This window comes from Trifolium pratense, linkage group LG1 (genome assembly GCF_020283565.1).
Source record: "Trifolium pratense cultivar HEN17-A07 linkage group LG1, ARS_RC_1.1, whole genome shotgun sequence".
Lineage (NCBI taxonomy): Eukaryota > Viridiplantae > Streptophyta > Magnoliopsida > Fabales > Fabaceae > Trifolium > Trifolium pratense.
The window spans coordinates 2,760,909-2,775,774 of NC_060059.1; the positions used below are offsets into that span (position 1 = coordinate 2,760,909).

Genomic DNA, 14,866 nt, shown 5'->3' on the forward strand with positions numbered 1-14,866 from the left:
TTTTGTTGTCAAGATATGTTGAACAATACTTAGAACCTAATGTAAATGATTTTTTTTATTTTAATTTTTTTCTTAAAGATGGAAACATGCATAAGTTACAAACATACCAATAAATAATCTAACGTTTGGATGGAAAATGCCTTTTATTCATGGAGATTATAATTTACACATTAGACATGTGAAAAGTTTTATTAGGAAATAGAAATCTTCCAAAATATTCACAACACTCCATACTTTTTATAAAATCTATGATGTCAATACTCTATTTAAAAGCTTGTATTTTTTAATTCATGTGCCAAAAGTTTAAATTATTGATAATGCATACAGATATTAGAATCGTTTTAGTGATTATTGGTCAAAGAAAGGGATTTGCTTCTAATTTACACACATCGGTGGCAACGGTGTTTTTTTGTCCTACATTTCGTATTGGTGATGCCTATATCATTTATGCTGAAAGCATCTCAAGAACTGATTCATTATTAGTAATTGAATCATATGAACTTTTGAATTTAAAATCTTGTAAAAGAAAAAGAACCTAAATTTTTTGTTGTTGCTTGAGACATTTCCTAACGAAAAGTTAGAGACTAATCTTCACATATGAGAGGACTTTATGGTTCAAGTAGAGACTAAATTTTTATGTATCAATTTTTGTAATTAAGTAGTTTAGTGGCTAGAATTTCACTTGTGAATAAGTGGGAGTATCTGACTTCGAATCCCGAGTCTTGCATATTACTCAAATTCCTCTTTAACATTTTGTACACGAGACAAATTTATTCCTCCGTTAATTTTGACTCATTATAACAGGGAAACTTATTTATCTCTGTATGAAAACGTCACGGATAAATTTTTTGTTATAAACTAAAATGTGTTGCGAGAAAATTGTGAAGCCGAATTTGGGATTTGGATTTGACACAGTAACTGCATCACACTGTTATTGGTTTAAGCCGTCTGATTTGAGATCAACGGTAGAGATTGTTTTCAGTTGATTTTATCAGTAAGTAATCTAAACCGTCTGATCTCTAATTAATGACTGAGATGTGAAACAACATGTTATTTCAACAATAGGCAATCTGGATCCCCAAACTTGTATCTTTTACTCTTATATTTTTTAGTTACATAAAAAAATTAATCCTAATTAGCATAATTACATTACTTATTTGAGAGGAAGAGTGCTATTTTTCCATTCCAACACGTTTTGTTTGGATTAGTTGGAATGTCATGTTGGCTGGAAAAGTCTTTTACAATATGCAATTTCCTTCTTCATGGTACCTTCCTTCTACTACTAGTCAGATGTAGAGAGGGTTAGGATCCTTCTTTTATGGACACAATTTGACCAATTAATCATCCATCTTTTCCACAGAAATTGAATGAGTTGAAACCTCAATGACCAAACCATACTCCTATAATAGTCGGCGCCAACACAAACTTACTCTTTCTACGTAACATAACATTTTCAATGTGAAACATTCCACATAATAATAACAAAACACATGAACCGTATATTCTTTTACTAATATTTAACGTATAATACCAATTTATTGCTTTCTTTTCTTGTAACATCAAATCTTCTACATGTTTCCAAAACCACCAATAATAACAGTTGGCAAATTTTAACAAAGCTGTTATTATTTCCACCGGAGCATATAACAAAGTTCAATTAACAAAGTAGTGACCATCGAGGAGGAACACATAAATAAACAACAAAAAACCTCCTTCGTATTATAATAAATAAATTCTTAGTATATAGTAGTTTTTTCCATCTTCTTTTCCTTCCCTATCTATCCTTCTTTTCTCTCCTTGTATTGTTCATCATAACTTGGATATCCTTGTTTTGTTACAAGATCATTTTGTTGTTGATCTTTTATTTATTTTTTGAGACACATATTTCTAAGTATAGCATAATAACTTAGGTAACTCCTATAGAATATTATTTAGAAAAATTTCTTTGTCATGTCAGAAAAAATGAAGGGCTCAAATAATCAATATACATCAAAGATTTTCAATGTTCAACTTCACTTTATTAGTTTTCTCACCTATAGTCTAATTTTGGTATTTGGTTTAACACTTGGAATAATGATAAGTTTCTATCTCAAAGAGTGTACATTTAGTCTACAATTCACTCAGTTTTCTATACCAAGAACACAACCTTTGTCGCCGCCGATTGCTGTGAAACAAGAACGTGTTGGATTGAAGGATTTTCTTAAACCTCCTCCTATTATGCATGATATGGATGATGAAGAATTGTTATGGAGAGCTTCTGTGGCTGCAAAAATACCTGATTACCCTTTTGAACGAATTCCTAAGGTTGCTTTCATGTTTTTGACAAAAGGTCCTGTGTTTTTGGCACCTTTGTGGGAACAGTTTTTTAAAGGACATGAAGGGTATTACTCTATTTATGTGCATTCTAATCCTTCTTATAATGGATCACACCCTGAGAGTCCTGTTTTTCATGGCAGAAGAATTCCTAGTAAGGTCAGTTAGTTTTTTTCTTCAGTTTCATATGTTATATTTTAATTGTTATTGTTTTTCTTAAAAAACTTTGTATCCGGTCCATGGACCGACTAATCCGAGGGGGCCAATCCCACAACCCAATTTCCGGGCCCCATTTAGTCAAGAGTTTTTTTTACTCTGTATGGACTAGCCTATCGAAATTGCCACAAGAGAGAATTGAACTTGAGATCTTGAGAGGAACACACTCCAAGGTCTGAAACCAACACCACTGGGCAACTCAAGTAATTTGTAACTAAAATTTAGAAATAAACAGCGATGGGATAACTAACCCTTCATGTTGTATGATATTATGCAGGAAGTTCAATGGGGAAATGTTAACATGATTGAAGCGGAGCGTCGCTTACTAGCGAATGCACTTCTCGATATCTCAAACCAACGATTTGTTCTTGTATCAGAATCTTGCATACCACTCTTCAACTTCTCAACAATCTACTCTTACTTAATAAACTCTACACAAAACTATGTTATGGCTTATGATGATCCTAGCCCGGTTGGTCGCGGCCGTTATAGCATCCAGATGTTACCTGAGGTTTCCCTCAATCAATGGAGAAAAGGGTTCCAATGGTTTGAAATGGACAGAGATCTTGCTCTAGGAGTTGTATCTGATAGAATATACTTCCCAGTTTTTCAGCAGTATTGCAAAGGTTCATGTTATGCAGATGAACATTACTTGCCAACTTTTGTTAGCATAAAGTTTTGGGAAGGAAATTCAAATAGGAGTTTGACTTGGGTTGACTGGTCAAAAGGGGGTCCACATCCAGCTCATTTTTTAAGGTCTGATGTTAATGTTGAGTTTTTGGAGAGATTGAGGAGCAAGAAATGTGAGTATAATAATGGAAACAGCACCAATGCTTGTTATCTGTTTGCTAGGAAGTTCTTGCCTAGTACATTGTCAAAGCTCTTGAAGATTGCACCTGAGGTTATGCATTTTGAACACTATGATAGGCCTAAAAAACAGAAACTTATCACTAAAATTTAAACCAATTAATTGATTCATTTTTTTTTTCATCTTGTAAGATTTTCATTATTCAGTGTAGTTAGACTTAGATACACTGTCTCGTTTCATGAATATAGTCAATTCCTTTCTTTGATATCATATCAGTTAATGAGTTTTTCTATTGGATCTTAAATCTCATTAACAAAAATCAACAATCCAGAATCATCAAAGTTCCCCATTTCTCATCACCTTTTTTTATATTGATTTATAAAAGTTTATGCAAGTTGGATGCTATAGAAACTCACTAAGGTCAGTAAAAATCCTAAAGCTTTGCATGGTTGAAATTCATGTTCTCATAATATATGAGCCGCATTCTTATCAACTGAACCAACCTAATCATTTCACCGTTACTATAAGTGAAAAACTTTGAGTGAAAATTTAACTAGCATAATATAAAAATGTGAAAAAGGATCATCAAACAAATAGGGGATAAGAAAAAGACCAAAATTTGAAAAATAAAACCCCCAATAATGTGATTTACAATACCACCACCATATATAGAATAACCTATTCATTCATTCCATCTAATGAAAAACAAAGTTAAAACCCCCCTCCAAACAAAGTTTACTGACTAGCAGTACCAGCACAGGCATCTTCAGACAATGAAGGTGAATCGGAGACAGATTCCACCGTGTCATGACAGGGAGACACCTCGACCCCACGCAAGTCCTCAATCATCTTAAGAACGTGTGACATCCTTGGCCGTTGATCAGGTGAAGCAGCGGTACACGACATAGCAATCTGAAGCAATCCAACCATTTCCTCTTCAATATCCTTATACCTCATCAACTCCAAATCAAAAACTTCAGCAGTCCATTCCTCTCTAACTACTGATTGCACCCACCTAGGAAGATCAATCACACCCCCACCATAACCACTTCCACCACTCTCCCCAGCAGACGGACACTTTCCTGTCAGCATCTCTAACAACAGAACACCGAAAGAGTACACATCAGATTTTTGGGATTGTTTTCGACCATCTAAAACCTCAGGAGCACGGTAGCCGTTTGGCCTGTTACCAGCTCCTGACGGGCTTGGGCCGTTGAAAATTGATAGCCCAAAATCCGATACTCGTGCATTTCCTTGCTTGTCAAGAAGTATGTTGGTGGATTTAATGTTACCATGAGTGAGTTTAAGGGATTTGCACGAGTTATGAATGAAAGTTACTCCTTTAGCAGCTCCAGCTGCTATCTTGAGCCTTGTGGTCCAATCCAGTGGGGTTCTTCCTGGTCCTCTGTTTCCTATAACAATGACACCATTTTAACCCATTAGGTTTTGTCTAAATTACAAATTTGACATCCAATGAATATTCTGAAGTTTTATAGGATTGAGGAGACTAGTTTGTAGTACTTTTTGGACATATTCAAAATGATTTCTACTGGTAAAAGATGAAAAGCAATAAAAAGAAGATAAATGGTGTTCAGAAAAAAGAACATAAAGCAAAGTACTAGTCTGCTTTTTTTAATAATGAAAATGGGGTCCAAGAAAGACAATGGTCTCCCAATTCCTATGATTGTGCAGTGGAGCCACTGTCAATTTTAGCAGCTACTTTGTCTGCAATTGCTGGAAAAGATGCATTAAACAAATTAAAGAGTTGGAACTTGGAAAAAAAGACATAATTAAATTATGTGAATTATCACCATGTGCATGAGCCTAAATAATATGGATTTGTGTTGTGACCATAGTATGATTATCTATAAAGAAGGAATAGTATTGTATGTGTTTGTGCAGAGTGAAAATTGATTATATAAAGTTTAGTTTAGTTAAAAAGTGAGTTAATGAAAAATAACTTATTTGAGACTAAGAAATAATTTTGGAGCAAAAGTTATAAATAGTACCTATAAATTAATGAAATCTATAGACAAACTGAAGACATGTCAAAATCAATTCTATAATTTTAGAATGAACTTATCACTTTCAAAATTGAATCCAAACATACAAATATAGTAGTAGTATTGCCATATTGGTTCATAGTCATGGTTTATTAGCCAACTTCAAAATCTGAAATTATGCTATACAACTGGAATTTATCACACATGGGTGGGTGACCAACCTACATATTATGGCTGTTGGGTTAATGCAAGGAACATTATAGGAAAATAAATAAACAATTTCAATTTCAAAGTAGATAACCAACTAAGCAGAATTGACTTTCCAAGTTTCCATCACCTCATTAAAGGCAACAAAAGAACAAAAAATAAATCATTTGATTTGTTTTAACTTATCTAATATCCATAACCTGATTTCTTAGCAGCAAAAAACAAACAATGATTATCATCTATGAAACATGGACACAGACACAACATCGATAATAATTTGAGAAAATAACATAATTCAATGCAATCATAAATATTGATGGTGTGCCGATGTCCGACACCGGAACACGCCGAATCCAAGGAGTATCCATGCTTCATAAATTATGATATTGTAACTGTAAATTTGTAATACAAAAGAACATAGATAAAAAAGACATAATAGTAGAGTATAGTAGTAGTAGTAAGTTATACCATGAAGAAGCCAGAACAAAGTTGCATTAGGCATGTAATCATACACTAATAACTTCTCTTCTCTTGCAAAATAATAAGCCCTTAAACTAACAACATTTGGGTGCCTAATCCTTCCAAGAACTTCCATATGCTGTTCAAATTCTCTCTTCCCTGCAATCTGTGCATCTTTCAACCTCTTCACAGCAACAACATTTCCATCATCAAGAACAGCTTTATAAGCAGTTCCAAATCCACCTTTCCCAAGCATTTCAGCAGAAGCACGTAACAAATCCTCAAGTTCAAATCTTTTCTCTCCTTCAAAAAATACCATTCTACCCCTCTCAAACCCTCCTTGTGTAGGGTATGGACTTGATGAATACACTATCTTTTCACTCTCAAATAGTTTCAACCCCTTTTTTTCTTCCTTTGATTTTGAAGAATAGTTTCTCCAAAAATAGCAATAAAGAAGTAAACACACTATTCCAAGAACAAAAACATCACCAACTATAATAGCTATCAAAACTATAGGACTCATTTTAGAACCTCTTTTTTCATGGCTTTTAACGTTTGTTGTTGGTGTTGTTGTTGGCATTGTGCTTGGTGAAGATGAAACGGTTGGAATTCTACTACTTGGTACCAATGGTGAAGCAATGGCACCTTCAGAACCCGGTTTGCTCGGTTCGGCTTCACATTTCTTCAACGGAGCACCACAAAGAAACGGGTTTTGCCCGAAAGATGAACCGGAGAAACCTGATAAGGTTTCCGGTATCTCGCCGGAGAGAATATTCCCGGAGACGTTAAAGTCTTGAAGGTTAGGAAGGTGAAGTTCAGGAATGAGACCGGAGAACTGATTCTCGTTAAGACGGAGAGTGAGGAGGTGAGTCAAACGGTTGACCTTCGCCGGAATCTCGCCGGAGAAGTTGTTATTCGACAGATCGAGACGGTAGAGACGGAAAAGTGACGTCACCGTCGACGGAAACTCGCCGGAGAAACGGTTGTTAGATAAAAATAGAAGCTTAAGAGAAGTGAAGTTGGAGAGAGTTGGAAGTGAACCGGAAAACCGGTTTCCTTTGAGACTTAAAACTCGAAGCTGAGTTAAAGAAGTTAATGGTTCAATGGAGCCTTGTAAGTTTAGATTTTCGAGAACGAGTCGAGTGACTCGGTTTTTGACGCATGAAACGCCGGTCCAAGTGCATGGGTCAGTTCCGGTTTTCCAAGTTGTGAGCTTTTTTGATGGGTCTGAAAGTGTTTTGAAAGATATAAGAGATTCTAAATCTGGGTTTGTGGAAGAATGAACAATGAGGACAAAATGGGAAGAGAAAAGAAGAAGAAGAATGTAGGGAGAGAGTGTAGACGCCATTGTTGTTGCAGAGAGAGTTAGGAGTGAATGATAACGGTGAGAGAGAGCGTTGTTTGTTGTAGTAAGTAAATGAGTGAAGAAGAGGGGTTAAGATAGTAATTAATGTGAAAATGAAAGGGCTTAATGGTAATAAAGTGGGAGTAATAGGATAGGTTAAAAAAAACGTTAGTGTTTTGGTATTGGTGGATTGTGTTGTTGTTGAAATGGGTTGACACGTTGCGGGAGGTCATCAAAGTTTTTAATGCGACTTTTAGCTGATGTATGTATTCTTTGGCTCGGATTTTAATGATCATTCATTAGTTGTTTTTGGTTATTCTACACCATTAGATTTTTTGACAGAATTCTGCACACCGTTAGATTAATGTCAAGGATTTTTCCACAAATCTAATCTAATAAAAAATATAAAAATGTCAAGGTTTTGATTATCAAATATTTACATCAAAATTCCTTAAAAAAAAACAAATATTTACGTCAAAATATCAAAAAATATTAGCCATAACGATCAAACTAATTAATCTTCGGAGAGATCAACCATTTCGGGCACATTGAACAATGTATCTATTGTTAGCGCAAAAGAATGTATCTTTAAGGTCCATATTAAAAGTGTTATTCAATTTAAAAGTGTGTTATTCAATTTTGTAGGACTTTTTCTTTTTGAGCAACACACCTTTGTGGGAGGCATACTACTTGTCCGCCCAAAAAAACCTTAAGGTGATAAGTGAGTGAGTTCTTCCACTTATATCTGCTCAAGTCACCACATTCCTATCCAATGTGGGACTATTTCCACAAACTCACACTTGCTATATTCTCGTTATCTATCGGGCCATCTATCGGGCCGACATGTGAAAATTGATCAAAATTTTGATGCTAATTGACCTTTAGGTAGAACTTTAGAATCCTACTATGTTCTTACAACTGAGCTAATGACTTTCTCTGGAGACTACTATACTATACTACTTTCCTCCTCAAATCTTGCATTTGACAACAATATTGTTTCACCATCTTCTGGGGATGGTAGTCTCCCACTACCTCTACCAAGGATGATTAGAGGTTCACATTCAGTGGTAAGGACTGTTCCTGCAATTGCAAATTAATAGTGCTCCAAAATTAATACTACTAGTAATATGAGGCATTTGGATTAACTGTGGCATGTGTAGTTTGTAAATGGAATGATAATAATAGTACTTTCCTATTTGTAACTGTGACATAATGTGAGTAGAATAGTGACTTTATTTACATACATTTGTCTATTGTGTCTAGAAAAATATTATTTGGACCCCATGTTGGTCTACAAAAATGTTTATTGTGTCTAAACTCAATTATTGCCCTGCCACTTTCCTATTTGTAACTTGTTTGTACTACTCTTATATGATATATAATATATGATATAATACTTTATATACCTGATTGATGCAAATCCTGAGATGTGTGAGAGTTATAATCTGATGATCTTGAGGGTGACCTAGGAGGTGAAGAGAGACATGGTTTTGGTGGTATTTGCAAAGATTCCAAGCTACCTTCCATCATATCTACCACTTTACTCATTGCAGGCCTATGTGATGGATCAGTTTGGATGCACCATAAGCTTACTATAATCATCTTTTGTACAATCTTTTTATCAAATTCACTTTTAATGCTTCGTAACCTAGGTTCTTGATTCAGTTCAATTCGCTTGTAAACCCAGTGCGGAAAATAAATTTCACTCGACCGTTCAACATCAATGATATTGTTATTCTGTTTTCCTCCAACCATTTCTAAAACCATCATTCCATAGCTGTATACATCGGATTTATGGGAGACGCCGCCAAAGTTTCTAGAGAACACTTCTGGAGCAATGTATCCTGCAGTGCCTCTGGCACCTAATAAGGATATGATACTGTCTTTTCTTGGACATACTTTTGCGAGTCCAAAATCTGAAACCTTCGGACAAAAATCATCGTCTAGCAATATGTTATGAGGTTTTATATCAAAATGCAAGATTTTAGTATTGCAACCTTTGTGCAAATACTCTAATCCTCGAGCAACGCCAATTGCAATATTGTAGATAGTTTTGCAACTCAATTGAAGATTTAGATTTAATGGATCTTTGTCTTCATATATGAACTTCTCAAGTGAACCATTAGGCATGTAGTCATATATCAAAGCTCTTTTAGAACCTTCTAGATAGAATCCTAACAAACTAACAATGTTAACATGAGAAGTGACACTAATACTAGCAACCTCATTGATGAACTCTTCACCGTTACCGTGAGATTCGTTTAATACTTTTACTGCCACGAGACTTCCATCTTGTAATTTCCCTTTGTATACACTGCCATAGCCTCCTTGACCTAGTTTGTTTTTGAATGAATTTGTTGCTTTCTTTATCTCTGCATAAGTGTATCTTTTAGCTGCAAGGTGACCATGGTTTTTCAGAAACAACTCAATTATTTGGTATGGAGGGTTTTTATTGTTGATGAAGCGTCTTCTTAAGAACCAAGCCAAAAAAACCAGAACTCCAAGTACTCCGGCAGAAGATGTAGCTGCATAATAATTTATCAGGAAATAACTTATAGCATCAAAGAAAAATGTTGAAAATATTGTGAGAAGATTTAATCTACTATATACATACCTGCTGCCACTGTAAGATGTGTCTTTTTAGATTTCCCTTGGTGGCAATAAAAGTTTCCGGTGTTATCAAGTCGACATTGACCCCCATAAAGATCATGACAGGTTGAACAATTCTGAGAAACTTGTATTTTGATTGCAATATCACCACTTAGGAAGTTAAAAAGATCATCTGGATCAAGATGGTTAACCTTGAAACCAGTTGGAAGATCAACATTTGAACATCCTTTAAGATGATTAGAGTTTGAAGAGATAGTATCATAAATTATAACCACAATAGCTTTATTATTCTTTATATCTGAATCTGAAACACCATTCAAAGTATTGTTTTCGTTTCTACAAATCGAAGTAGAATTAGAAACGGAATAGTATCGTTGTAGATCGAGTGTGTTGTTACTGTTGCATCCGTAAACAGTTACCGGATTTTCTAGACGAGAAAATACCAAAGGCGTGTTGACCGTGAACATAGAATTGTATGTTAGAATATTGCAGCTTCTTTGTAGTAACAAGTCATGAAGTTGGTCATCTCGAATTGTGATTGTGAATGATTCGATTTTGAGAACATCGAACCATCTTTTGTTATTTTGAATGATTTTTTTGGATTGTGGTTCATAGTCATCACAGCCATGTATTACTAACATGCCACAATTTGGATGTTCTGTGCTGGTAAAAGGAAACTCAATTTCTCCGAGAAATCCGCAGTTAATTGAAGATGGACAGTTACCTGATGCTAGTAGCAGTTGTGTAACAAAGCATGAAAACAAGAAAAGGCGCTGTGAAACCATGCTGAATAATTTGTGAGATTCTCAATAGTTGGTAATGAACAGTGTTTCAATATGATATAACTAATACTAATTATATTACCATTTAAAGACTGAAACAATGGAGAGAAACAGAAGCAAATAGGGGAGAATGGTCTTGTTAGATTATTATATGCAGCCAATTTTGACAAGGTCATGATAGAAAATGTACTGATATGCATGTAGCTTTCGTGCATGATGTTGCATATTGTTGACTTTTCGTTTTGTTGAATGCAATTATTGGATTAGTGTTTGTTTTGACTTTTTATATAACAATTTCCTTTAGAAAATCTTTCCTTCAGTTCATTCCAAATAGTTTTTGCACTTTCAATATGATTAGTGTTTGTTTTGAGTAACCTATGGGGTAAAATTATTGCTATCTAATAAATCACCATAGAGTTGCATCTTTCCTTTGTTTTTAAATTTGGATCATCCTCTTTAGGCAATAAAAGTTTCCATTTAGAAATTTCAACTTATTTTTGCACATCAATACTTTAAATTATCAATATTTCATAAGAAAGCTTTACATTTAATAATTTCAACTATATTTTTGGAAGGAGGAAGTATAAATAAAGCTACACTATACATCTCATAATAATTCTTTCTATAAAATCTTCATCACGCTCTCAAAATACTTATCAATATATCATTATACATAGTTGAAATTAATTTCTGTCATCTTTGCTGTTTGCACTAGCTGGAATGCTCCAGTTGTTCTGCATCTAGCATTCTCATGGACTCTAGAGTTTGTGTTCCAGTTGAGAAATGGACCGGAGAGTTTGAAGGAGGAGAAGACAAAAAGGGTTTAGGTGGCATTTGCAACGACTCAACTCTACCTTCTAACATCTCCACCACTTTACTTATATCAGGTCGAGTTGAAGGGTTGGTTTGTATGCACCATAGAGCTACTATTGTCATCTTTCTCACCTTTTCGTCATCCATTTCATTTCTTATATTCCGCAGACCAAGATCTTGATTAGAATCAAGACGATTGTAAATCCAATGAGGAAAATATATTTCACTCGATCGGTCAACTTCAGTGTTAATATTTTTTCTCCTTCCAACCATTTCCATAACCATCATTCCATAACTGTACACATCAGACTTATGTGACACTGCACCAAAATTCCTAGAAAATACCTCGGGGGCAATATATCCCGCCGTTCCTCTGGCACCAAATATCGATACCATTGATACCATACTTTCTTTTCTTGCACAAATCTTTGCAAGTCCAAAATCTGAAATTTTGGGGTTGAAATTCTTGTCCAAAAGAATGTTATGAGGCTTAATGTCAAAATGTAATATTCTAGTATTGCAGCCTTTGTGCAGGTATTCTAGCCCTCGAGCTACACCAATTGCGATGTGGTACAAAGTTTGGCAGTGCAATTGGAAATCTGGAATATGGTCATTTTCCTCAAAGATAAACTTCTCAAGAGAGCCATTATGCATAAACTCGTAAACTAAAGCTCGTTTGGAACCTTCCAAACAGAACCCAAGAAGATTGACAATGTTAACATGAGAAGTTCCACATATACTTGCAACTTCATTCATGAATTCCTCTCCACTATCCTTCAATTCATTTAGGATCTTCACTGCAACATAACGTCCATCATCTAACCGTCCTTTGTATACACTTCCGAATCCTCCTTGGCCTAATTTATTTTTAAAGGAGTTGGTCACTTTCTTTATCTCAGAGTAACAATACCTCTTGGTTTGAAGGGATCCATGTTTCTTCAAAAAGACCTCAATTACTAGATTGGTTGAATTTTTATTCTTCCATCTTGTATAGTAGATCTTGTGATTCTTGACCACTAGTAGCAATAGAGCTACTACTGTAACAACTGGAGAAGTTATTCGAATTAGGAAGAAACATTTAGGCTGAGAAAGTAGTGTTATGTAGAGAAAGTTAATATTATGTTTGTGTAATGCAATATTAAAAGTGTATATCTCATTATAAATCTAAGAAAATATCTCCTATAAATGTTGATATAAATTTTTGTTTTAGAGTAATAAAAAAAGAAGAAGAATATGAATCTATATTCATTACCTACTCCAACTCCTAGCGCCAATATTTTCACAGGCCAGTTTCTAGTTCTACTCCCTGCAGAAGTAAGAAAACAATTATTTTGGTTAAAATTATTCTCTGCAGTTTCTACTCCCTGCAGATGTAAGACAAGCAATCTTTTATCCTCTGCAGCAGAAATCAAAAGCACCAATTAATCTTAAACAAGCAATATATAAAAGGCTATTTCGAGAATCTGGACTAAATTACTATACAAGGCTATTTCAATTGGCAAATTGTACCGTATATAAAACAGTCTAGTACTGAAACGTGGGATTGCATTACAGCTGAATGCCAAAATTTTAGCGTACGTCAAACCAAAAATTCTTAGAAGTTGAATCTTCGCTAGTAACCTTTTATTAACGATCATTTTTTGCGTAACCTTTGGTTGAGGTCTATTAAATTCCCTTCACTGAGGACAACCTCCCCTCTCCTAAATTCTTTTTAACTATGTGCATGTATTGTGTATGCATACCTTGGGCACAGAAGAATTTTCCTTGATTGTCAAGTTGACATTGCCCCCCTTGGTGATGAAGACACTTATTACAATCATCAGATAATTGTACTTCAATGGAGATCTCAGGAGATACAAAATTAAAGGGGTCAGTTGTGGGGCTGTCTCTTATTGCAACCTGACACTGTGTACACTGTGCCAAAGAGCTTGGCACTTTAAAACCATCTCTATTTAGAAGGTCGTAATAGAGATTATAACCAGAACAGTTTGTATACTTATAAAAATAAAAATTTCTCGGAAGGGTGATACTAAGGGAGCGGTTGCACTTGAACATAGTTATATTATATTTGATATAGAAAGATGCTAAAGGAGAGGTGGGAGGAACAGTAAAGTTGTTAAAGGCCTGACAATCTTTTAAATGCAACTTCTCCCGTAGAGCATCATCTCTGACTGTGATGGTATCATGATCCACGTATGTAACTATGAAAGACTGATTTGATGGTCGCTTGCCTAGTTGGATGCTTTTGGGATAAGCTATACCGTTATTATCACAACCACTTATGGCCAAAATGCCACAGTGAGGGCTTTCTGTGACTGTGAAAGGGAAGGTAATCTGGCCAAGATATCCACAACTAAAAGATGTTGGACATCTTCCATCTTGAGCTGAGACCTGAAGCATAAGCAGGGAGAAAAGTAATGATTTGAAAATGAAAAGCCAAGACATTACTAATGTTATGAATTGTGATCATGGGAAGATAATTAAGCCTGAGAAAGGAAGCAATGCATTGGTAATGCAAAGCAAGCAATTATAAGTATGATTATGTTTTAGTGGTTGTTGCAATCAATGTTGACTTGAAGTTGGAACTGTTCAGTCAAGACTATGGGAAATTTACTCTCACAAGGTTGTTGCAATCATCTTGCCTTAATTTTTAGGCAATAGAATCAATTCCTTGTTGATATTTTATTGATTAAATGTGATTAGCTACATTTCTTAATTAATATGCTTAATTTAGTCTAGTTTTGCTTAAGACTCACTGAATCACAACTCATCTTCTCAACTTAATACACACCAAGTCTATGCACTTGTTTTGTTTTAGATACTTTACACATATAAGAGGCTTTCAAGTTAAACTTTACTCTACTCTGAAGTAGTAGTATCTATCAGGCAGTAAACTTCATGACGTGGTTGCCAATCTAAGACAATTTGAGCTGACTCCCGGTCTTCACGCCACTAAAACAAAAAAAAAAATCTATAGTATACCATACGCTCATAACTTAAGGACATGATAAATATTTATCCTATTATGTGTTTGATGCACATATGATAACAAACAAAATAATATTTTTTTTAGAAAAGCACAAGCAAAATAATACTTATTTCAAAGAATATTCAAATATAATACTGTCAGTCACTGTTAGTACAATTATGCCACAAAAATGTTATCACAATTGAGTGGTGATTATTGATTACAATGTAGCAAATAACATTACACAACTTTAAGAAAAACCAATCAAATTATTAGATTCCAATATAAACTTTTGTACAATATTTTAATTTTGTTGTCCTCTCAAATAAGAAAATCTTAGAA

At 34.6% G+C, this 14,866-nt stretch overlaps 4 protein-coding genes across 4 annotated transcripts; 1 reads left to right on the forward strand and 3 right to left on the reverse strand.

Annotated features, from left to right (window-relative positions):
- Positions 1–1,343: 1,343 nt before the first annotated feature.
- Positions 1,344–3,602, forward strand: LOC123901051 (glycosyltransferase BC10-like). Its single transcript, XM_045951572.1, has 2 exons — positions 1,344–2,472; positions 2,807–3,602. Exons 1-2 carry the CDS (start codon positions 1,951–1,953, stop codon positions 3,488–3,490), a joined length of 1,206 nt encoding a protein of 401 aa, XP_045807528.1. The 5' UTR covers positions 1,344–1,950; the 3' UTR covers positions 3,491–3,602.
- Positions 3,603–3,938: 336 nt separating this feature from the next.
- LOC123901083 (probable leucine-rich repeat receptor-like protein kinase At1g68400) lies at positions 3,939–7,532 on the reverse strand. Its single transcript, XM_045951574.1, has 2 exons — positions 6,016–7,532; positions 3,939–4,749 (listed from the first exon to the last, which is right to left on the reverse strand). The coding sequence occupies exons 1-2, from the start codon at positions 7,352–7,354 to the stop codon at positions 4,073–4,075; spliced, it is 2,016 nt and encodes a 671-aa protein (XP_045807530.1). The 5' UTR covers positions 7,355–7,532; the 3' UTR covers positions 3,939–4,072.
- Positions 7,533–8,203: 671 nt separating this feature from the next.
- On the reverse strand, positions 8,204–10,903 carry LOC123901067 (LEAF RUST 10 DISEASE-RESISTANCE LOCUS RECEPTOR-LIKE PROTEIN KINASE-like 2.4). Its single transcript, XM_045951573.1, has 3 exons — positions 9,966–10,903; positions 8,758–9,876; positions 8,204–8,431 (listed from the first exon to the last, which is right to left on the reverse strand). Exons 1-3 carry the CDS (start codon positions 10,744–10,746, stop codon positions 8,298–8,300), a joined length of 2,034 nt encoding a protein of 677 aa, XP_045807529.1. The 5' UTR covers positions 10,747–10,903; the 3' UTR covers positions 8,204–8,297.
- A 230-nt stretch (positions 10,904–11,133) lies between these two features.
- On the reverse strand, positions 11,134–14,400 carry LOC123901099 (rust resistance kinase Lr10-like). Its single transcript, XM_045951576.1, has 3 exons — positions 13,299–14,400; positions 12,809–12,862; positions 11,134–12,602 (listed from the first exon to the last, which is right to left on the reverse strand). The coding sequence occupies exons 1-3, from the start codon at positions 13,999–14,001 to the stop codon at positions 11,455–11,457; spliced, it is 1,905 nt and encodes a 634-aa protein (XP_045807532.1). The 5' UTR covers positions 14,002–14,400; the 3' UTR covers positions 11,134–11,454.
- Between the last annotated feature and the right edge of the window lie 466 nt (positions 14,401–14,866).

Bases quoted from the DNA above. Each gene is read 5' to 3' on its own strand.
- LOC123901051 (XM_045951572.1), top strand. From the start codon at position 1,951: ATGTCAGAAAAAATGAAGGGCTCAAATAATCAATATACATCAAAGATT. The intron at 2,473-2,806 runs GTCAGTTAGTTT...GATATTATGCAG, and splicing joins GCAGAAGAATTCCTAGTAAG to GAAGTTCAATGGGGAAATGT.
- LOC123901083 (XM_045951574.1), bottom strand. From the start codon at position 7,354: ATGGCGTCTACACTCTCTCCCTACATTCTTCTTCTTCTTTTCTCTTCC. The intron at 4,750-6,015 runs GTATAACTTACT...TCATTGTTATAG, and splicing joins TTTGTTCTGGCTTCTTCATG to GAAACAGAGGACCAGGAAGA.
- LOC123901067 (XM_045951573.1), bottom strand. From the start codon at position 10,746: ATGGTTTCACAGCGCCTTTTCTTGTTTTCATGCTTTGTTACACAACTG. The intron at 9,877-9,965 runs GTATGTATATAG...ATTATTATGCAG, and splicing joins ACATCTTACAGTGGCAGCAG to CTACATCTTCTGCCGGAGTA. The intron at 8,432-8,757 runs GTATATAAAGTA...TTGCAATTGCAG, and splicing joins TCAGGATTTGCATCAATCAG to GAACAGTCCTTACCACTGAA.
- LOC123901099 (XM_045951576.1), bottom strand. From the start codon at position 14,001: ATGTCTTGGCTTTTCATTTTCAAATCATTACTTTTCTCCCTGCTTATG. The intron at 12,863-13,298 runs GTATGCATACAC...TTACTTCTGCAG, and splicing joins AAAATTCTTCTGTGCCCAAG to GGAGTAGAACTAGAAACTGG. The intron at 12,603-12,808 runs GTAATGAATATA...TAACTTCTCCAG, and splicing joins GGCGCTAGGAGTTGGAGTAG to TTGTTACAGTAGTAGCTCTA.